Source organism: Hypoxylon fragiforme, assembly GCF_022984875.1.
Source record: "Hypoxylon fragiforme strain CBS 206.31 chromosome Unknown GGS25scaffold_8, whole genome shotgun sequence".
NCBI classification, from domain to species: Eukaryota; Fungi; Ascomycota; class Sordariomycetes; order Xylariales; family Hypoxylaceae; genus Hypoxylon; species Hypoxylon fragiforme.
Genome location: NW_026054763.1, coordinates 161,619 through 183,108, shown reverse-complemented (window position 1 = coordinate 183,108; position 21,490 = coordinate 161,619). Strand labels below are relative to the sequence as shown.

At 46.8% G+C, this 21,490-nt stretch overlaps 7 protein-coding genes across 7 annotated transcripts; 3 read left to right on the top strand and 4 right to left on the bottom strand.

Annotated features, from left to right (window-relative positions):
* Window positions 1-1,913: 1,913 nt before the first annotated feature.
* GGS25DRAFT_501915 (FAD-linked oxidase-like protein) lies at window positions 1,914-4,900 on the bottom strand. The gene is made up of 6 exons (XM_049261976.1): window positions 4,748-4,900; window positions 4,207-4,699; window positions 3,706-4,117; window positions 3,353-3,571; window positions 2,899-3,297; window positions 1,914-2,772 (listed from the first exon to the last, which is right to left on the bottom strand). Exons 2-6 carry the CDS (start codon window positions 4,507-4,509, stop codon window positions 2,399-2,401), a joined length of 1,707 nt encoding a protein of 568 aa, XP_049113553.1. The 5' UTR covers window positions 4,510-4,699; window positions 4,748-4,900; the 3' UTR covers window positions 1,914-2,398.
* Window positions 4,901-11,660: 6,760 nt separating this feature from the next.
* GGS25DRAFT_524258 (uncharacterized protein) lies at window positions 11,661-13,437 on the bottom strand (the record flags this gene model as incomplete). Its single annotated transcript, XM_049264564.1, has 2 exons — window positions 11,661-13,346; window positions 13,411-13,437. The coding sequence occupies 2 exons, from the start codon at window positions 13,435-13,437 to the stop codon at window positions 11,661-11,663; spliced, it is 1,713 nt and encodes a 570-aa protein (XP_049113552.1).
* Window positions 13,438-13,821: 384 nt separating this feature from the next.
* GGS25DRAFT_501891 (Sas10/Utp3/C1D family-domain-containing protein) lies at window positions 13,822-15,141 on the top strand. The gene is made up of 3 exons (XM_049261975.1): window positions 13,822-14,109; window positions 14,172-14,718; window positions 14,796-15,141. The coding sequence occupies exons 1-2, from the start codon at window positions 13,932-13,934 to the stop codon at window positions 14,588-14,590; spliced, it is 597 nt and encodes a 198-aa protein (XP_049113551.1). The 5' UTR covers window positions 13,822-13,931; the 3' UTR covers window positions 14,591-14,718; window positions 14,796-15,141.
* A 388-nt stretch (window positions 15,142-15,529) lies between these two features.
* On the bottom strand, window positions 15,530-16,752 carry GGS25DRAFT_501889 (uncharacterized protein). The gene is made up of 2 exons (XM_049261974.1): window positions 16,370-16,752; window positions 15,530-16,267 (listed from the first exon to the last, which is right to left on the bottom strand). Exons 1-2 carry the CDS (start codon window positions 16,564-16,566, stop codon window positions 16,018-16,020), a joined length of 447 nt encoding a protein of 148 aa, XP_049113550.1. The 5' UTR covers window positions 16,567-16,752; the 3' UTR covers window positions 15,530-16,017.
* A 192-nt stretch (window positions 16,753-16,944) lies between these two features.
* GGS25DRAFT_396711 (Coq4-domain-containing protein) lies at window positions 16,945-18,166 on the top strand. Its single transcript, XM_049258391.1, has one exon. The coding sequence runs from the start codon at window positions 17,142-17,144 to the stop codon at window positions 18,084-18,086; it is 945 nt and encodes a 314-aa protein (XP_049113549.1). The 5' UTR covers window positions 16,945-17,141; the 3' UTR covers window positions 18,087-18,166.
* A 215-nt stretch (window positions 18,167-18,381) lies between these two features.
* GGS25DRAFT_524254 (double-stranded DNA-binding domain-containing protein) lies at window positions 18,382-18,963 on the bottom strand (the record flags this gene model as incomplete). Its single annotated transcript, XM_049264563.1, has 3 exons — window positions 18,382-18,664; window positions 18,772-18,884; window positions 18,940-18,963. 3 exons carry the CDS (start codon window positions 18,961-18,963, stop codon window positions 18,382-18,384), a joined length of 420 nt encoding a protein of 139 aa, XP_049113548.1.
* A 496-nt stretch (window positions 18,964-19,459) lies between these two features.
* GGS25DRAFT_501884 (uncharacterized protein) lies at window positions 19,460-20,979 on the top strand. The gene is made up of 4 exons (XM_049261973.1): window positions 19,460-19,664; window positions 19,749-19,925; window positions 20,021-20,224; window positions 20,282-20,979. Exons 1-4 carry the CDS (start codon window positions 19,547-19,549, stop codon window positions 20,821-20,823), a joined length of 1,041 nt encoding a protein of 346 aa, XP_049113547.1. The 5' UTR covers window positions 19,460-19,546; the 3' UTR covers window positions 20,824-20,979.
* Window positions 20,980-21,490: the final 511 nt, after the last annotated feature.

The following is a 21,490-nucleotide window of genomic DNA, read 5'->3' as shown; positions in this document are numbered from 1 at the left end:
TAACTGTGAAGTTGGAAATAAAAATGGGAGGTTTCTCACTGGACTAGAAATCTCTTTAATCCAATGAGACAATAACGTTATCCTAGAAGTTAGATAACTTGAGGTCGTGTACGTGTCTTATTCCACGACGGAGGCGTCTTTCTTTTCGCTGTGATGGAGGTCAAGGACCCGCGAGATCGCTCTCCAGAGGAATGTGACAACGGCGAAAATGAAATCAACGGCGCACGGTGATGGAAATGAGAGGACCGACTTTAAGTCTAGGTACTTAATGAAATGTGATGATGAAGGTAACGATGAGGGTGACAATGAGGGTGAACGGTTGAATATTTTCTTGGTGCGAAGTTACCTATATTTACTGCTGGAAAGAAAGGTAGGGATGAACGAAATCGGAGGGAATGAGAAAGAAAAAATAAAGACGGTGGTGATATGGAGGGGATTGAAGTGAAAAATAAAAAGAATAAATAAAAAATTTGAAGTGCGCGAGAGTTGATGGTTGATGATCGAAGGGTGTAGATGGGAGGAAGGTGCGTAAGTAGACAGTAGACCGCACTGCGTATTATTGATTATGGGAAGCGGCGTTCTAGTACATATGTACATCTAGAAAAATGATACTCGATTGCTAGGTACATACCTACCTAAGGCATAAATAAGAGCATTGAAAACTTGCAATCGTGACTCTTCAACATCGAAGTTGCTACCTGAGGTTGCTACGAAAAGTGGATAGGTTCTCAGGTAACTACCCGCGGATTGTTTACAGTGCGTTTGGTTCAATCCTGTTCACCTTCAATGTTCCTTATAGCTCCCTAACTAGGTACCTAACTGGCTTCTACATCCTATCTACCTCATATATGAGTGTTTGTTCACGCACGTGCCATTGTCTCTAAATCCACGGCAGGTACGAAGGATAACCCAGATCACTTGTTGCCATTTTGTGTGCCAAATTATTGCTGAGTACCCACCCATCTAGAAGAGCTAAGCTTAAGACACTCATACGGTTATTGTAATGAATAAGAGCTTTGGTTCCCTCGAAGCTCTACAGGGTCTCTCCTTTATACACTGAAAGTGCCTATATTCGGGTAAAAGGGGCTGCTAGCCTAGGAGTTTCCAACATCATGTTTATATTATCTGAAGAACTTGAGTCTCTTTCCCAAACTGAATCATTCTTGAACTGAACCCATGTTTGGCTTCACTGTAGCTCAGAAGTATCCAAGAGAACTATGGTAGGATTGTATATCATCTAGTTGTGAATTGTTTTGCTTGCTTCTCCTGGCTTGCGTTGTTGGGAATAATAATGGCGGTACCGTATAAACCATTAGATTCGTATTCCTCAGGAATCTAATAATCATGCCCGCAGGCATACATACTACTATTATCATCCCATCCATACTAAGTACATGACCATCACCCAGCTTTTCTTATATTATCACATGACCTACCCGATTTACCCCTATATTTCCATCAAAGTCATTTAGTATCTGTTTAAAAGGCTACACCCAGAAAAGAAGGGGGTTACCCACTCCCGCCATAACATGATATCTAACCTAAGGCATCCTAAGGTTCTACTCGCACGGTATTCTTTCTGCTTAGGTTCCCAGCATTTTTAAGTCCTTCTACATCTATCAGAACCCATCAACCTCGACAAATCGCGATGGATGTCAGATCATGTGTCACATACATATGTAATGTAATACCTACATGCATATAATATAGCCCCCGCTATACGGCAATACCAATTCGCTATATCGACTGTTTCAACGTCGTGGATGAAATGGTTGAGTTTCCGGACCTCCACGCCATAATACAATAGACCTTGATAAACCATCCGTAAAACAGATGATTGGCTTGGAACTCCTTCTATCAAATCATATCGACCGTCGTGTCCAATGCTAATCATGATGATGGAGAAAGACGAATTGTGTGAACAAACAATAAATTCCTCTAGGTACACACTACCCAACCGGGCATCACGTGGACATAATGTCTACATGATCATCTAATAAATCACATGATATTGTTCTGACAGGAGCCAGCCATTTTCAGATCCCCAATCTGTCCAGTCCTGGAGACTTCCATGCCGTGTAAGTATCATTTATATGCCAACAAAAAAAAGTGCATGCTGCTGACGAATGAACCTTCTGAATTTATTTAATCCTTTTCCCCAAGACGCCGAATGTGCGATAGTTTCGTGTTTTTCTGTTCTTTTCTCTTCATCTAGTTCTTTGCCTTGTGGGTGGGGGGAAATAATGGAATATCTTAAGACGCTTTGGAGATTGCCGTGCCTCCCATGTCTACCAAAAACAGAAGCCAATCTTCTCCAGAGAAGATGCAAACTCGGTCTAAATCCAAATTTAAAGCAGAAGATTTCCGAGAAGATAGACTGAAAGTGTCAGAAAGAATGTCAAGGAATGTCCATGATTTTTCCGGGATTCATGATCCATAGTGGATCAAGGGCGGATTTGATCTGCTTCATGACGCCCAGTGTGTCTGGACCAACTTCTAGGAGTAGTGAGTCCTTTTTGCCCCAGCCGATGGAGTGCTCCCCCGTACATGTCCCCTCCATATCCAGGGCTCGCTTAACCATATTTTTGACACAGGTCTCGACCTTTGCGAGCTCATCCTTGTCTTGTCGATTATACATGATGCTCTCGTGGAAGTTCCCGTCGCCGACGTGGCCTAGGATGCTAGCGAATAGCCCCAAGTCGTCCATCTCTTTTTTGCTGATTTCTATGATATCCGCGAGTCTACTGAACGGCACGGCAACATCAGTTGACCCTAGGGAAAATTATCGTGTTAGATTCTGAACATTTTGACACATAGTATTGAGCGACCCGGGGTGTTTGAAGATGGCTATAGAGCTAGAGATGCTGACAGGGTTAGGATTTAGTGAAAGCAACTTACAAACTTCTTCGTTTCCCTTCCTCAGGGCTAGCATGGACCATAGAGACTCTTTTCTTGCCGACCATAGGAGTTTCTGCTCTCGGAGATCCTTAGCGAACTCAAAGTTGCTGCCCTTATTTTTCTTGGCGATTGCTTGGACGCGAGTGATATTCTCCTTAACGCTCGTCTGAGTCCCCGCAAACTTGAAGAAAAGTGTTGGCATTTCCTTCCATACACGTGGTGCAGTTGCCCCGCCTATGTTGACGACTTTCATCTGAACCTCATCCATGATCTCCATAGCTGCGATGGGAACTCCGGTTTGCATCACCTCCGCGGCGGCTGAGGCGGCATCGCGGATCGTAGGGAAAGTAACCACGGCAACGGAGAATTCTTCCGGCACGACAGCAAGCTTGAGAGTCGCTACTCATTGTTAAAGAAAGCCTCGTCTTCAATGATAAAAATGAAGACAACTTACCTTCAGTCACTAGGCCTAAAGTTCCTTCGGAGCCCACAAATAAACTGTTCAGGTTGTAACCTGCTGAACTTTTCCTCGGACGTCTCCGCGTCTTTATCACCGTTCCATCCGCCAAGACGACGGTTAAGTTGATGACCCAGTCTTTCATCGTACCGTACTTGACTGCATTCGTGCCAGAACAATTGGTACCGATCATACCCCCGATCTTGGCACTCGGACCTGGCTTAAAGTCAGTCCTTTCATTCGCTAATCTCTACCCCCTGAAAATGAATACATATAAGATAAGAAGAACCCTCTTCTGATCTGTACATCTTCCCCTGTTTTTCAAAAAGAGAGCAAAAAAATTTACTTACCTGGGTCAATAGGAAAGAAGAGACCGCTGCCGTTTTCACTTAGTTGGTTGTTAAGATCCTGCCACCCAATACTCGGTTGGACCACAATATCCATATCCTCCTTGTTAAACTGAATGATCTGGTCCATGAACGCAAAGTCGACGCTAATTCCGCCATAAGGGGCAGAGAAGTTTCCTTCCAAACTTGAACCTCCCGAGTAAGGGATAATTGGTATGCGGTATTTGTGGCAGACGCGTGCAATTACCGACACCTGATCTGTCGAGCGGGGATACACAACAGCAACTGGGAGCCCATCAGGATTTATCGAGGACCATTCGGAATAGCCATGAGCAAGAAGATCCTCCGGATCTGTGCTAATGATGTCCTCTTCTTCATTTCTATCGGCAATCTCACGGCGAATTTCCTTCAGAGCCTAGCTAGAGGTTTAGTAAGAAATCCAAGTTGCTTCTTGTGCTTTCAAAAAAAGGAAAACGCTCCTAATGTTAAAAGGGGTCGACTTACAAGTTCCATCTCATCTAATGTCGCGTACTGGGGAGTTGGAGATTTGCTATCAAATAATGTGACGGTACGCTTAGGAGGACCTTGAAGTGACGCGGTGGCAAGACCAAAGCCTAATATGCCGGCTGTGGCCGTCAGGGCAATGACTGAGCGTCCATTCCATTGCTCGTGATGGCGGGTAGGGTTAGACCATGCCCGTTCGGCACCAGGCCCTTTTTCACGAACAGGTTTCCTCAACGACAGCGAAGTGGAAAACGTGCGTTTCCAGGTGCAAGGAAGACGCCTTGCAGAGCGCCTGGCAAACATTGATTTCGAGCTTATAAGGGTGAGGCTGAATGTGGCATGAACTGATGTCCCAAGAGATGGTGATGGGAATTTGGGGCCTGACCTAGGGCCAAGAAAAGTTAAGATGAGTGGGAGCCTTTTGACAGCCGATCCAACGATATACCCTGCCCTCAAAGGTGGAAACCCAGAGAAAAAGACTCTACCCAAACCACTGGGATAAGTTAGAGTGATTTGGTAGGGGGTTTTCGGGCTTTGATACCTCAAGAAAGTTTGAGGGACTAACACGATAAACCCGAAAAATAGTGGGATGGGGATAAAATTCTTATATATATATAGGGTAGTTGGAAGGATATAAAGCTACCAAAAATGGGAGTTTTTATGATATCGTCTTGGCCCAGGAGCAGCGCAGCGACTAAGAGTAAATATATGATGAGATCTGCGTGAATCTTGGTATAAATATGCAGCTTTCGGCTGAGAAGACACCGGAAAAGGCAAGGCGATGAAGAAAAGTAGTAACTGGACTTTTGGAAAGAAGCTACTCACTCAAAAGGTTCCGAAATCAGGCACCTGTGAGCTTGTCTAGACTCGGTGAACTTACGGAGTATATCGAGGCGGGAAGCGTGTGACTAGTGGAACTATGGCGCTAGAGTCGACAAAGTACCCAATAAGTCGCGAGCGAAAAAAAAAGCAGATGGTAAGGAGTACTTCTGCAGAAGTGGTGGTGCTTCGGCTAGGTAGAAGAGGAAGAGAGGCAATGTTAATGCCAGGGACTACCTAGCGATAGAGAGGGGATCGGGAGACAGAGGTATCAAGCCTGGGCAGGAACAGGAGGCATACACGGTGTATGCCAGGCAGGGCTTTGTATAAACGACATGGACTGACCTACATAAATGCAATGCTGGGACGGTTGGCCATGTGGGAGCCAGTGCCACGACTGGGAGCTGGTTGTAAGTCCATACCACGCCATACCATGTCAACCCTGGTGCTGGAGAGGGTTGGCAGTTGCTAATGGGTAAGAAAAGGCCCACAAGTATGTTGACGTTAGACTCTCAATCGTCGTCCACGCTACTGTACATCAACGAATGAGGATCATGTCCGAATTGGACAAGGGGCATCATGTGGGAGGGGGGAGTACCCAAGTGTTAGTGTGGGTATTAGTGGGAGAGCGCAAGAGGTCATATGGGTTTGTTTCTTTGAAGGGAAGCTCAGAGTGCTCATTGTAGAACGGTTGGAGATGGTATGAGACGATGAAGTCAAGAGAATAGGCAGAGAGAGAAATATGGTAGAAGAAAGGTTTAGTTTTGGTAACACATCCGTCTTCTGTAGGGTTTGTACCGCTATTGAATCAGCCTAGGGCAATGTAACGGTGGTCACGAACTGTCTACATGACGGATATAGGTACAAAACAAATGCACCTATACATCTCGTACCTGTGGACAATTCGTGGCGCGCTTTGTCGTTGTGTGTCGATGAAGAAAGGATTTTCCTACCGCATTTGACCCAGTATCCAGAGTTGGATGTCATGGGAGACGGTGTCGTATGTCGAGTTGACACTGTTTTACCCCTGAGAGCTTGATTTACACTATGGCGCGCACGCGACCAATCGTCAAGTTGATATATAATGATTCTTGGAACCATAACGAATGATCGATTTAGGAAGACGGCATCGTCGGTTCAAAATGAGGAAGACTCCGCTTCGAGTGTTCGAGGCCAATATAGTCATTATGAGGTTAAATAAGTCGGGAATGCCCAATTAAGAGGGTGTAGACATAGCGAAACAAGATTAAGATCTAGGTTGGCAAGATTTGAGGTATGCATCGAATTCTTACAGAATTCATGATATCTGGTTCTCCCATTTCTCCTGCTACCTATCATTGGAACCCCATCTGATTTAGGAGAGAAAGAGGAAAATAAGCAGGTAACCTCCAGCCTACCTACTGTACATGTAGTGGAAGTAAATAAATGAGGGGTTAGTCAAAGGCCGCTAACAATTTTAGAGGGGTACGAGGGGTACGAGGGGTAAGGAAACAACGACTTTCTTATTGACATTCAACTCTCGACCGAGGGCATCGAATGTGGATAAGTTTAAGGAATTTTGGTAGTTACCTAGGTACAATACCTACACACCTGCCTAGTATGTAAAATACATCCATGAATCTGATATAGTTAGGGCTGTACTTATCCACAAATACCCGCTTCATAGTCTGTTCATAGTCTGATACATAAGCTTTTACTGCGTTTTTAAACTCTCGGTACCGCACCTTAAATTCAGTTGAAAGATGAAAGGGACCAACAGCCAAAACTCGATCCATTTACACATCTCATCGACTTATACATACCTATGGTAGGTAGGTAGGTATCTACAATATTACTACTAACATGAAGTAAGTAGATACATATGCCACGGGTACCTGTCATATATATAAACCACGTCGGCCCGACAAGGTACAATCAACGCTTACATGTATGCCATATACGACTCAAGATCAGGATCTGGTAGGGTGACCAACATCGAACCTACTCTGTCACTACATGGTTGCCTTACAACAGTGACGGTAGGGGCAAGTTTGACAAGAATGGTGTATATGTCCCGTCTTGTATACCCTATTTCAAAGATCACTCGTCCAAGTAGGTAGGTAGCTTCTTGAACATCCCCCTCGAGGCTTACTAGTATAGGAAATTATGTTGTATATTGGTCGGTATATACATTCCTGCCATAATTACCTAGATATTCTACTCTAGATCTCAAGTCCGGAAGCCATCCAGCCAAGAAAGAGCCATGGCAACTTTGATGTTTCATCCATACATGCATGGTCCAGTCCGAATATCGTCCCAAAGCCTCACAAGTAAAGGGCTGAGCATGGGTCATCCGTTAGCTACTTACCTAGGTCCTCACGCAAAGTGATTGGCTACATACCATCTCCCCAAATCGAATGTAGCCTACGACGTATCACCGTTGGCTTACATGCGCGGCTTCAAATTGAAACGGGAAAGAAAAAGGGTCATGCGGACGAGTTTGGTACATTGCGTTCCCTTACCTATTGAGAAATGGCTCAAGAGTCGGCAGTCCGTTTACTCACCCAAATTATCTCCGGTATATTAGAATAGATAGTACCTATCTATGATGCCTTATCCGCCTATATGCACCAGTTAGCCCGTATTGCCGCTTATATGGAGTGTAGCACACGTCAGTAGATGACTACCAGCCGGTAAGACTCTAGGTTAGCTAGCTGTATGTCAGAGCGACACAATATCAGACTGCGCGACAATAGAGATATTCCAAGGCATATGGCACAGAAAACATATTTGCGCCAGCGTAAGCCGGCTCGTGAATAAGAAGTAATGGGAAATCCAACCAACCATTCTTTAGTTCGTTGATTGGGAGTATGTTTTTTCTTAGCTGAGGTTCCGTCACCAACTCATCACAGATATCACTGCGGTGTAACAACGATGCCAGACCACGTCAAATTGAAAACGTTCCGAGTCAATTCGATTCAGGCTGATTCCGACTGCGGTGTTGCCTTGAGTAACGTGGACGCCATGTTGTCATCCCGGAACTTGGTAGCCTACCCCAGACTTGACGTCGTTCGGATAACCATATAAAGAAAGTCTTGCAGGACCGCGGGCTAGCCTTTGGACTTTGCCAGGAAAGGGAGGTTATAAGGGCCAAGGCATTCTTATGCAGTAGAAGCTACATACCTAAGTACCTAGTAGGTAGCATTAGTAAACCTATAACGCAGGGTTCATGGATCCGGTAAGTAAATGAAAAAGAAGTTCCTCTCGAGTCTAGAAGGTTTCCACGTAGATCAGTCCATCCCGATTAACAAGAGTGGGGGTCGGTTGCCTTGGTATCCCAATTTCCGCTTTCATACTGCCATGTTGTACGCAGACTAATAGACGACTTGTGATCGGTTACAAGATTCACACGTCCAAATTTCTATAAGTGACCATAGAAAAGAAAACTGAATGGATAATCTTCATGGATGATCACATCAGTTGGCTAACAAGTAGTTCGATTCACCTTATCTCCGAACTACGCCTCCCAGCATAGGTAGCGAATAAGGTCGTCAACAGCAAATGATTTCTTCAGGGCACAGCGCAAGGGTTCCGGGAACGAAGTAAGCAGATAAGCAAAGAAGATACGCCTGAGGCGTGTTAGTACCTGAGACTTTACCTAAATCACGTTGAGATCTTTAGGCGTGGCTGTTGGTAGAGTGGGTGTTTCGGTGGTTTCGCTCATGTCAGATATCTCACCCGTAGCTCGCCAGTTGCAACCCACGACATCTCTCTAAAGAACAATACGCTTATCGCCGGCTGAGAAGCGCGACGAGTGTTCCGGAGATATATGTATAACCCGCACTGTACCAAGCTGGTTTGGGTACGGTATTATCATAGTTAGGTAGGCAGGTAGTCAAGTTAGCATCGGCAAACGTGAAATTGGCAATGTTACCCACGACGCAAGAAACGAACAAATGCGATTATGCCAGGTCTCGCACGCGGACGACCGGTGCAGTGGGAATTAGAAGTCGGTCAGAGTCAGGTAACAATCGGGCCGCAGGCCAAGATATGAGTAAATCAATACTTAGTAGGCCCTTCTTGTAGTATATGAATACGTTTGGAGTTTCGACCTCGCCTGGTTTTCTAAAGACACCACTATAGATAGGGGTAGGTAGGTGCCTCATAGGTGCCTCATCGGTGCCTAGATAGGAGGTAACCGTGCTGGAGACGAGAGGATACTGGTCTATCGTTACCTAGTATTTAGTGAAGGATTGCGCTTGCATGGTATAAACGCGCGACGCACACTGGTTACCGCGGGTGTTTATATGTCGGGACGGAACGTGCCTGTGCTTGTTCAGGTACGAGCCTCGACTTGATTCGTCAGTATTCTGCAGGGCTTGAACGGGAAGCAATAGGCGATTCCTGACCGGATAGTGTAACCCAAATGCCGAGATACAACGGATCCGATATATCGGTACTCAACGAGAGACATATACAGATATATACTAGGTATGCAATAGACACCTAGGTGGGTGGGTGGGTAGGAATGATGAGAGTAAGCATATGTAAGACCATGACGAAAAAGGGGTATTTTCACTCCCACTGCCTCCAAGTAATCAACTCCTATTATGAAATGTAACACTTGAAAGTTCTCGGACAGGGAGTTTTTGAATAGGCAAGTATCCAACACCTTCACTCGTCGACTGCACAGTGGTTGTACCCTGCGACCCTAGTTCACCGATATGCGTAGCTGTACGTCATGATTGGATTCTCGGTGTTTCCGGTCGGTTAACCAGCTAGCTGCTTTTAACGTGTATAGCGTATATTTCTAGGACTCTGACCCGATAGGATAAAACATATGAGGCTGATGGAGATCCCCAAATAGCCAAGTGTTAGTGTTGAGGAAGAGTGACGATATCGCAACGACACAATTTCCAAGAAGGAACAAAAAAAGAAAAAGGAAAAGAAATTGAAGGGAAGACAAAGTTTCTTGAGTAACTCGGCAAAAGCTCGGATGCTCATCTAATATACATTTACCCAATAGGAGAATATTCATGTACCCTATTAATTCGCCAGTCCAAGTCATCGTCACTGCCATCATCTTACGTCAAAATGTACTATGCAGACAGCTTTTAATGCATGAAAATCGAAAAGGAAGCCATCCGATTTATCATTAAAACCTTCAATGCTGTATAAACGAACCAATACATCTCTTCCAATCTTACCATAGGTACAATCATCATGGGGGGTCAGTTTCAGCTACACCAAGATGGCCATGAAAAAGTTATTCATGTTGATATTGCTTACCATACCCGGTATCTCATACATAATATCGACTTTGATTAAATACAGACCGCTTTTTGCTCTTTTCTTCAACTGATACCCGACAACATCGGGTACCCAAGTAGGTAATGTGAACTACTCAGGGGCGCACACGTCTTCTTAGACATGCCAACATAGGAAGAATTTGGCAAGCAAGGAAACAGTAACGTATCATTCCATCTCGTTGCTATGACATACCAAAGCAGCTCGGTGAGCAAGTCTGAAGTACAATCTAAATTACGGGCCAGCCATTCCAACAGATTCGATGCAGGAGTAGGTATCCTGTGCAAAGTTTTTCAACCTACAAACTCCCAAAATGGTCATTGGATGAATGGGCGTCCCATGTATGTGGCTCGAGGTGTCGTTGGCTGTAAAGGGGTCCTAGGTTCAAGGATCGTATCCGTTGGGGACCAACACCAATGAATTCCTTGAATTCATATGTAGACCAATCAGGAAAGTTCACTCGCTGTTCCTGCCTTTAGGTAATCCCCTTTAAGCCAACCTCATAACATACTAGGTATACACCGAAAGCAATACCGGAACTCCTCAAGTTAGGTTTCAGATGAGAATCTGGTAAAGAGGAAAGCTTGATGACAGACAACATATCCTTTCGAGTATCTTCATCGGGTCTACACGGGGGGCTATATAGAATGAATATAGTTAGCTCACACGTATACGTAGCCTCCATGGTCTATAGGGAGATGTTGGAGATTCCTGCGAAATAACGATGTTGTTCTACGCCCTCTAGGTTCCCGTTCCGGGACGCCCAGAAAAACTTCAGTTTGCTCGTTACTTTATGGAGAGGTACAGCGTAAAGTGTGAAGCCATAGTGAGGTAGTTAGGACATAAATAGGTGCTCAGGTAGGTGCCTAGGCCTATATACGAAATACCATATTCACACAACTGAGAACTGGAATATATTAGCACTAACACACCTGGCTTCCGCCTCAAGAGGGTGGGTGATGCTCCTCTATACGACTCAGCCCTATATCTTTATATCTTGCCCAAGTCAAGCTGAAACTAGAAACCTCGCTAGTGTGACCCCTCAAGGACATGTTGATGACATTGACTACACAGTAGGTATACGATACTGAAAGGTGACTTGCTTATCAGCAAAGACTTTTCGGGTATGAGAAATCATTCAGTTATCTTAATATTCTATATATGGATATTTCTATATAATGCCTCCTGTAGCCGTATGGTCCACGACTACATCTAACACCATGACTGCACAGAAGACCTCACCAATGCAACAGAGCAGACAACTCCAATTCATTGCTATACAAGTGATATGCGTGTAATCATTTACCAATACAATACTATATACAAGCGCTGGCGTGGGCCAGTGCCATTCATAACTCGTCTGCATCCACATCTAGTTTCGGGTCGACCTTATCCTGCCCGCCTCCGATGCGATCCGTATCAGCCATATAAGGCATCAAGCCCAGTGGGATGGAGTTATTGAGCTCCCTGAGCCTGCCTCTCGACCTAGCCTTAACAAGCTCAACCGCGAAGCTGTTATGGGCGTGGCTGAGCCCGAGCTCTTTAGCTCTCCGGATAAAGTAGCCGTTGATGAGGTCTACCGGAGGCATATTCCCCCGGCGGATCATCGAAATCCACTTACTGCATTCTGTTCCAAGCCTTGTTAGCCTATTCTTGAGCTTGGTTGGATAGTTGGTATTAGCGAAACCGGTGGCACCAAGCATGTATGGACGTTCGTGAAATTCTGGAAGTGACACGACGATAGTTAAAGTTTCCTTTAGCATGCTCTCCCATAAAGTCATGGCGTGTCGATCAGTCCTGATTTGATCATATCGGCAGCCTAGCATAACCGAGATGGTATCCGCAAGAGAGTAGAAGATCATGTCTTGTAGCTTCAGCTGTAGGAATGATGGCCAAGGCAGACCAATTACATTCAGAGTTTCGGATGTAGATAGGAGACTAATCATATGCCGAGTATGTTTTTGATTGAGCGCGTCGGATGTCCATTTATCCAAGCCTTTCGCCTCATCATCCCTAGGAACAGCATGGCAAACGAGATTTCCCGGAATATGGTCGATAGAGTATTTTCCCGCCGTGGACCTAGCAAGTTTATGATTGCTGTAACAAAATATGTAGTTTGGTCTCAATGCTGGGTTCGGAAAGACGATGTCATTCAATTCCTCCATCAATCCGAGCCCTGGATGGAGTATGCAGAGAGTGGTTCGACGGTCAATATAGAGACGAAGGTTGAACAGGGTAGGGATGATGGCCTGAGTGACGGTGCTGACAACAATATTGTCCATGATGGGAGGTTGTCTCAATGGCACATGTCGACGGGGGATGTACTGTGGGCAACGAATAGGCTGGGTAGACGGAATTCCATCCTGGGTGTAAACAGTAATAGCTCTCCCCTCCTCTCCCCATTTTCTTAGAGTAAGAGTATTATGAGTAAGCAGCTGAACAGGAGGTAGCTTCTCTACGCTAGAGAGGGAGTGGGCAATAAATTTAGCATCCGTGTTAAAGCCAAGGACGTATATCTTGTTGGAAAGCTTAAGCCGGGGCAGAGGCCTAGCAGCCTGAACTTGGACTGCAGCTTCTATCTGCTCTTCTGCTGTCACAGCTTCTGCCGTTGCCTCTGCCGCAGTCTCTGCCGATGCCTTGGATTGCGCCTCAGATCTCGCCTCTGCCACTTCTGGGTAATAGGCACATTTTCGACCCGGCCCGTTGGATATGTGATGCGGGACGTAAATGATTTTGGGTAGTATTGGCGGTGGCGGTGCGTAGAACGGAAAGTTTTTGGCGATATCCTCTCGTGCTATATTGGGGGGGTAATAAACAGGAGGATCAAACTGGAATCCGTCAATTCGCGGGTGCAGGTCTAAGGTTAAGGTAGCGACGGCGGCAGACAGAGATGTGGTGGCCCCCCGGCCCACGAAGAGGTTATCGCGATTCCATATGTTGGTTGTGCTAGGTATTCGCGCTGAAGCCCGCGAAAGCGGCCGGCGAAGAAGAAGAAGAGAATACAGTGTGGAGACTTGGTACGGCTTATCCGCCTTCTGTCATGTCATTGAGATGGCCGAGGTTGAAGTATCGCGAGAATGGCGAACAGTTCGTCAACACATTTGGAGAGGCGAATGCTGTTACCATTGACGGTTTTGACAGAGGAAGGAAAATGTAGAGAATAATATCAAAATCTTATTAAAACCCAACCAAGATTAATTAGTCCGTAACAAATAGAAAAGGTCCCTTTCATTAAGAATTTTTTTTTTGTTTGGTTGGGTTGGCACGTTGTAAGTATAAAATTCGTAAAATTCTTTTATGACGCCGGCATAAAACCTTTAATTTTCTTCTCTTCTCTTTGATGGGTCCCGCTTTGTGACGATTGATTTGCGCTAGGATGAGTTCAAAAAACATAATCATCATGATTGGTTAGATTAGCTGATAAGGATTCTGCCATCAGTCACCGCCATAATTCTTTAGCGTGCCAATCTAATTGCAACTCGTTCGAGACTCCTAGTTCGAATTGTTGCACCTTGTCGCATCTTCACAAAACATCACAGCAACATTGAAGTTCTTCTGAAACTCAAACTCAAGCTCAAGCCCAAGCTCACAACGCTTGTTGCTTATCGCATGTTGCCAATATGGATCCTAATAATATATCACCCGAACTAGATCATCTTGACGATGAACTCGATAGTCTAGAGGCGGCCCTCCAACCCATCCTTCATAACGTGTCGGATGTGGCCACCAAGCTGCCTTTGCTCGACAAGGCTAAGCTCTATGTGCTTATGACCTATGCGATCGAGTCTATGCTGTTCTGTATGCGCGTAATGCCCCATATTATTGCAAATGTTAATAAACTGACCATCCAACTATTTCAGCCTCTCTTAGACTTAACGGCGTTAACGCAAAAGAACATCCCGTCTTCAAGGAATTAACTCGAGTACGGCAATACTTTGAAAAGATCAAGAATATTGAAAACCCACCGCAGAAACCTGAGAAGACTCTCAACAAGGAAGCCGCCATTCGATTCATTCGAGCAGATCTAGCTGAAAACAACAACGCCGAGCTCAATACTACGTTAAGCGAAATGATTGCTAAGGAGCGCGCGAAGGCTGCGCTTAAGGCGGCCACGGCTGGTGGTAAGCGTAAAGCTGGAGAGTCCAGTATCTCAGAGGAACCAAGTGCCGGATCAAATGCCAAAGACGCTGCGGCAGAAACATCACAAAAGAAGAGTAGGACGGAAAAGAAGGAAGGGAAGAAGCACAAGGATAAGAAGAACAGAAAATTTGACAAGTGAAGAGAGACGTACCATCTCCGTTATCATACATATATCCTCAGTTGAAGTCGGTATGGGGAAGTGGGATATGATGTCTTGCCATCCACGATAGAAAGTCGAACAGATACCCGGCATTTCCGAAAGCCTGAGTGAGTACTCTGCAGCCTTTACTGTGGTGTATCAAGGGATATCCAAAGTAGAACTAATAAGTTATCTACTGGGTCAGTAACGCTGTTACGACGGAAGAAAAAAAATCCATGATACAAGGAATATTTCGAGGCAAAAGACTGCTTGCGCTCACAAGCGCCACGCATCAAGCATCAGCCTACGAATCTGATAGAACTACTTAACCTAGGAACTTAGGTGTTTCTTTAGAAGCATTGGCCCTCAAGAATAGGGTTGCTGATAAAATCGGACTTCCTCCAATTCACGATATGTGAGCCGAGGTCTCGGTTCTATAGTTACTACATTATTGTAGTAACTTACATAAAACATAATAAAATAGAGAGAACCTTGAAAAAACCTATTACATTTGGGCATACTCCAACTATGCTACTAGTTGTATAGAAGGCTTTGCAAACTTGAATACGTGAAAAATGTGCTAATGGCTTTGCATTGAAACGCAGATGGAAAGCTGTAGAGTGAAAAATAGAATGAATACTGCCTATCCAAGGGAGAGCAAACGAAATAAGGGGGATAGTGACTCTGGATTTCGATCTCGAGTCTCGTAAGTGAGTAGCCGTGCAAGCGACTCCAAATTCAGGCATGCCACTGGATGCCTACCACATGAAATTTATCGGATGTAGGTATACTATAGCCTCCTTATTTTAATTGCTAGGTAGGACAGTTGCCATGAGTCAAATAGGGGCTCATCAACCTTTGCGGATTCATCGGAGATAAGTCAACTGTTGAGTGTTTATCTACCTAGGTAGGTTAGGTATCTTTGTAATTCCATATTATGAACACGTATACTTGCCACCAATATCATTTCTTGGTGTCTACCACATACCTACCTAGTAGTAATCATCTATCTACATTGAGTCACATACCATAGTCACAAGTCGAATAGAATCATAACTAGGCATATCACAGAGAGATCGTAGCAATCATGAGCAACGAAGAGTGTGAGGATGTACTCAAGAGTGGAATATCAGGAGTACCTTAGGTAGGTATACAGAGCAACGACCCAAGCAAAGGTCTCTTTCTCTTTTCTGCAATATGAACAACTGAATGTCGTGACGCGCTCGCTCGCAGTAAATTAGTAGCAGAGACCGACATGTATGTACGAAGGAGAGAATCTCTTCTGTATTTTTTTCTCTTCTCACAAGTCGAGTAGGTAGGTACCTAGGCAAAATACTGTTTAGCCATTCCTAGCTATATTTCTCCTTTACCCGCGACTTTTCCATGCCTCATCCCTCATCCATTCCTTCTCATCTCTGAGAGAAAGTCTAGTACTGGCTAGCAGCAGCCTGGCAGGCCTTGAGCTGCTCGAGGTACCAGCCGCAGATCTGCATGTTGCCCTGGTTGTCGTCGAGGCACTTGGTGAAGTTCTGGGTGGCGCCCTGGCAGTTGTTGCTGAACTGGTTGTTGGACTGCTCGGCGTTGACCTGCTGCGGCGCGGCCTCGGCGGGGGCGGAGCTGCCGCCGCCGAAGAGGCCGCCGATGGCGTGGCCGATGGAGGAGCCTACTGCGACACCACTGTATGTGACGGGGTATGTTAGCGATTGAATTTACACATAATGCGACAGCGGAAGAGAGAGGGAGAGAAAATAAGACAAAGAAAAAAAGGGAGAATCGTACGCAGCAGTGCTGGCCATCTGGCCGAACAGACCAGGGCCCTGCGAGGCCTGGGGAGCAGCAGCGGCGGGAGGGTGCTGCTGGCCAGTTTGCGCCGGGGCATAGGTGGTCGCAGGTCGCTTTTGCTGAGGAGCCGGTGCCCGCGCAGGGACGGTGGGACGAGCGGGAGCGGATCGGCCGACGGAGCGATTACGAGCCATTGTGAGTTATTGGTGTTTTTGTTTGGTAGCTGGAATATAGTTGATTAAGTGAATGAAGATGTAGGTAGTAGTAAAAGAGTGTTTCAAAATATGTTTTCGGTAGTATTGAGGTGGAGGGTAAAAAAAAGGTTGGAAGGAGACGGAAAGACGTCGGTAGTGTCGGATTTAAAGAAAAATGCACTATCGAGGCAAAAGCTGCAGCGGTCCGGGATGCAAGTGCTACATGCCTAAGAACCTGTGGCGTAGTGGCCAATGGGGAGGCGTCAATCGGTCATCTATGGCCCACGTGGGGCGCTGGATGTCGGTAATCAGCTGAATTGGATATATGTAACTATCACTGTATCCATAAATTATGTAAGTATTGTAAGTCTGTTACTACCTAGGTACATGCATACCTAGTAGTACATGCATAGTACATGCATAGTACCTCTAGTGAGCTTCATGATCATACGTTTACCTACATTTATAGACGTACGTACAAGTCTACAAGTGCAAAGGAAATACCATTAATACGTCAAAACAAGCTCGATGAGCCCTGGAAGTGAGTGCTAGGCTTTCCAGTCTAGTCTACCAAGATGAAAGCCTTTACACCTCGTCTACCCTCCGTACCGAGTAGACATATTCTTCAACCGACACATCACGTGAAATCATTGTCGATATCAGCAAGGACAACCATATCACCACTATGCCTGGCCACCAGCAGCAACGAGAAATCACATCACACAAAAACTAGCAACCGGCAGTTCTCCGTCCTCAACCGCCCGCCACCAAACTACCCAGGCCATGTCCCGCTCACCCGCCTCGAGCGCGCCGTCCTCGCCGTCGGCTCCGGCGTGACCTCCCTCCTGAACCCGTACCGGGCGGACATGATCGCCGCCCTCGGCGAAGCGACCGCAACACCGTATTTCATCGAGCGGCTCCGTCGCGCCATGCTCTCCTCCCCCACCGGCCGACGGATCCTGCGCGAGCGCCCGCGCATCACCTCCGCCTCGCTGGACCTCCCCCGCCTGAGAACGCTGCCGAGCAACACGGTAGGCGGGACGTACGTGTCGTGGCTGGACCGGGAGGGCGTGAGCCCAGACACGCGGGACAGCGTGCGGTACATCGACGACGAAGAATGCGCGTACGTGATGCAGCGGTACCGGGAGTCGCACGACTTCTACCACGCGCTGACCGGGCTGCCCATCGTGCGGGAGGGCGAGGTCGCGCTCAAGGCGTTCGAGTTCGCCAACACCCTGCTGCCGATGACGGGGCTCTCGCTGTTGGCGGTCGCGACGCTGAAGCCCGCCGAGAGGGGCAGGTTCTTCAGCATCTACGGCCCCTGGGCGCTGCGCAATGGGTTAAGGAGCGACGAGGTCATCAATGTCTACTGGGAGGAGGAGATGGAGACGGATGTGGATGCGCTGAGGGGGAGGCTGGGCATTGAGAGACCGCCGGATTTGAGGGAGATGCGGAAGAGGGAGAAGGCCGAGAGGAAGAGGGCGAAGGAGGCTGCTGTTGCGCAGGCTGTCGCTAGTTGAGTAAGGCACCACCTAACCTAGGTAGGTACCTGGTAGATGCTACATGTGTATAGGAGAAGAAGCAATTTGTGTCATTAGTATGCATGTGTAAGTATACTAGACCGAATAGAAAGGATGTCATCCACCCTTGGGTCCTAATTTTCCCCTAAAACGCCATGCCATGCCGTGCTCTGCTGTGCTGTGCTATCACCTAAGGCACACTCTCCTCTCCTCATCAGCCAGCCTTACGTACATCCGTATTTCATGTAGGCACCCATGGCCCAAGAAACCCCTTTTCTCACCATCCACCACCCCCTCACAAATCCAACAAATCATCATCCTCCTCATCATCCCACGCCTTGCGTCTGCTGACCACGATCTTTTCTTCTTCTTTAGTCTCCGCCACAGCGTTCAGCAGCTCCTTCAGCTGGGCCTCAGTGACCTTCTGCCGCAGCTGGCCCGTGCGGGCCAGCATGATGAGGCGGTTCTCGACGTCGGTGGCGCGCTCCTCCTTCACGAGCCGGATGCGGCCCAGCCGGTCGGCGGCTTCCGGGTGCAGGATCTGGTTGAGGATCGACTGGCGCGCTTCGGATTCTTGTCTGTTTTTTTTTGTTTTTGTCACTTGTCAGCAAAATGGGTGGTATGCAAGTCGATAGAGATATGTGGTAGAATATGTTGGCGCTGGAATGGACTGGATGGAACTCACTGCTTCGCTTGCTCGGCTTGGTCTGCGCGACTGCCGCCTGAGCTTGCTGCCCCACCACCACCACCGCCGCCGCCGCCTTGCGCCTTGAGCTGCTCCAGGCGCGCTTTTCGGATCTACAGAATAAGAGGTGTTAGTCCCGAATGTCGAAGTGGCAGGCTCGTAACTGACCTGTTCTAATTCTGCGTCTGCCATGTTTCTTGCTGTTTTTACGGTTTTCTGTCTGTGTACTATGTACGTAGCTGCATGTGGTGGGGTTTGTGATGATAAAGTAGGTTAGTGGGGTGGTTGAAGCTTTGACTGTATGTTGCCCAGTGTTTATACGGCCCAGTGTTCATACGGTATAACGGTATAACATATAATCACACCAATTATACTTATATGCATTATACTTATATGCATTATAGTACCTCCTTCTATAACTACATATGTGCATACTTGATGTAGACATCAATCATCACTGCAAGGCAAGCCAGGAAATCTGATCAATCAACTTCCAAATGACAAACCCCTGTCTCCTCATTATTGGCCCCATGTACATATATAGGCAGACAATGATCAAACAAATGCATAGTAGCATACCGATCTCTCTTTTGGATAGGTAGCTATGGGACGCGGACGACTCTCGCAAGGCTGTCGATAATTTTAGGTAGAAGTCGCGTTTGTAAAATGCATATATACCTGCCTGCCTAGATATGTATCTACTTCAATGTTGGAATGATATATGTATCGTGAAGCGTTGGACGATAATTTTTTTGTATATAAGTAATCAATAATCATGCCAGTTCCAATCTCTTCAAGCTCGTCCGATAGTATAGGGGAAGAAGATGTGATGATGTTTTCTCACGAATCCCTCCATCGTCCCTTTCGCCTTCTCTCTCCCGGTCTTCCTCCTCGTAGGTGCTATACATACATTAAAACCTTACATCCTAATGTTCTTCTATCATGGTGGCTAACAGACATTTGTACATCACCTACAGAGGTCCCAACAGTGTGGTCTTTAGTCACCCAAACCTACCCCTTCCTAGCCCAGCTGCCTCCTCCAGAACAGGAGCCTTTTGCATGGTTTCTAGACCGGCCGGCTAGCAACCTGATCATGGCGAACCTCCAGCAGCCGGATTATGCTCCCTTCTCCATATCCGGTCCTCAAGGGGAAAGTCAGTCAGTCAGTCAGTTGTTGCTAAGATATAAGAAAACCACAACACATGCAGCTTGCTGATACACATCTTGCTGATACACAATACTCGCACAGAAAACCTCCTCGCAGCGTGTGTCCAGACCTGCGGGATCGTGCAATCTGGAGCTGAGAGGTGCGTGAGCTGCAGTTTCGGGCTTGGCATCTGGAACCTCTGTGTGGTTGCGCCGTGTCTTCCCGTCCATCAGCCTGATCCCCTGGAAGGCGCCTGCTGCTGTTGCTATTATAACGGAAATGGGATCTATTGTTCTTTTAGATATGGTATGCGATGAAACTCGCACGAGAAGGCGAGAAGATGTTAACTAGTCTGATATACAGATGACTCCGGGTTATTATTCGTGCCCCTGGATCCGGGCGCCCACGACCTATCTACCTCACATCCTCCTCCTCCTCCCCTTCCTGCTTACCGCCCCTCTCCCTCCCCCCCTCCCTCCGCCCCCCAAGCCTCGCCGTACTCACCTCTACCCCAACCCGCCACCTTCATCAGCCCTGTCCTAGTTAACCACTACAGAGCGATGTCCCCAGCTGAGCGAACCGCTGCTCGCGAGCAACTAGAAGGCACCTGCGACCTCCTAGTAAACCAGTTAGACGCGCTGTACGCGGCCGACACAGCGCAGAACGGCAACGACAAGGAAGTCGACTTCGCCCATGGCGGCGTGTTGGCTGTGCCCGACAAACCGCACCTGGTCGAGTACTACCGGTCCATGTCGGCCGCTGACCGAAAACGCACTCGCGCGCCGCTGAAGGGGGCGCTCACGCAAATGGAAGATCAGCTCGATGCTTTGGCTACTGCTGAGGAGGAGATTGGGGAACTCTCTGAGGGGGTTGGTGGGGAAGGTAGTTGCCTAGATGTTGCTTGAAGAAGGTGGGCTGATCTACCCTAGTAGGCTGTGAGTGAGTGTCTGAGTTGGGTGAATCCACGATAGACAAAATGGAAGCACGATACTAGGTATTAGCTAATTATAGTATATAAATGGATCATGGGGTTCAAGTGTGTTATGTTAAATATAAGTGACTACCTAGTCCTAGGTACATATTCCCCATTGACCATACATGCAGTGTATCTGAAAGGCTTGTCTTGGGGACCCGTCTACTAGACCATGCATGCCTCTACACAGGCTAAGGAGCAACGATGGGGCAACTGCTCGTACTCAAATCTATTAAACTACCAAATATCAAACGATAATACAAACCTTCGTGCATGAAAACGGACTAAAGCATATGAACTATTTACCTAGGGTACCTACCTAGGTTTCCACATTCATCCTGTAATAAATACTTCGAGGACTGTCAAGAGATAAGCCTTCATGCCTCTAGCCTCTAGCCTCTAGCCTCCAGCCTCCAGGCCTTCGGGGGTGTCTGACTTGATGATTCTTGAGTAAACGGTTTAAGGGAGAAGATACCGCGATAGACCTATCTTGGTAAATTCAGACATTTTAGACGGCAGATGTAAGATAGGGGTTAATAAGAAGAGTTATCAGTGCTAATAGTAGCACATGCTATGCCAGCCTTAGGGGTAACTAGGGA

What these genes read in the sequence shown, in the direction of transcription:
- GGS25DRAFT_501889 (XM_049261974.1), bottom strand. Translation starts at nt 16,566, where the DNA reads ATGGCTCGTAATCGCTCCGTCGGCCGATCCGCTCCCGCTCGTCCCACC. An exon ending in CAGATGGCCAGCACTGCTGC is followed by an intron (nt 16,268 to 16,369) that starts GTACGATTCTCC and finishes CGTCACATACAG; the next exon opens with TGGTGTCGCAGTAGGCTCCT.
- GGS25DRAFT_501915 (XM_049261976.1), bottom strand. Translation starts at nt 4,509, where the DNA reads ATGTTTGCCAGGCGCTCTGCAAGGCGTCTTCCTTGCACCTGGAAACGC. An exon ending in CATTAGATGAGATGGAACTT is followed by an intron (nt 4,118 to 4,206) that starts GTAAGTCGACCC and finishes ACCTCTAGCTAG; the next exon opens with GCTCTGAAGGAAATTCGCCG. An exon ending in GAAGGGAAACGAAGAAGTTT is followed by an intron (nt 2,773 to 2,898) that starts GTAAGTTGCTTT and finishes AATTTTCCCTAG; the next exon opens with GGTCAACTGATGTTGCCGTG.
- GGS25DRAFT_501884 (XM_049261973.1), top strand. Translation starts at nt 19,547, where the DNA reads ATGCCAGTTCCAATCTCTTCAAGCTCGTCCGATAGTATAGGGGAAGAA. An exon ending in CTCTCCCGGTCTTCCTCCTC is followed by an intron (nt 19,665 to 19,748) that starts GTAGGTGCTATA and finishes CATCACCTACAG; the next exon opens with AGGTCCCAACAGTGTGGTCT. An exon ending in ATCCGGTCCTCAAGGGGAAA is followed by an intron (nt 19,926 to 20,020) that starts GTCAGTCAGTCA and finishes ATACTCGCACAG; the next exon opens with AAAACCTCCTCGCAGCGTGT.
- GGS25DRAFT_501891 (XM_049261975.1), top strand. Translation starts at nt 13,932, where the DNA reads ATGGATCCTAATAATATATCACCCGAACTAGATCATCTTGACGATGAA. An exon ending in GATCGAGTCTATGCTGTTCT is followed by an intron (nt 14,110 to 14,171) that starts GTATGCGCGTAA and finishes CAACTATTTCAG; the next exon opens with CCTCTCTTAGACTTAACGGC.
- GGS25DRAFT_396711 (XM_049258391.1), top strand. Translation starts at nt 17,142, where the DNA reads ATGAAAGCCTTTACACCTCGTCTACCCTCCGTACCGAGTAGACATATT.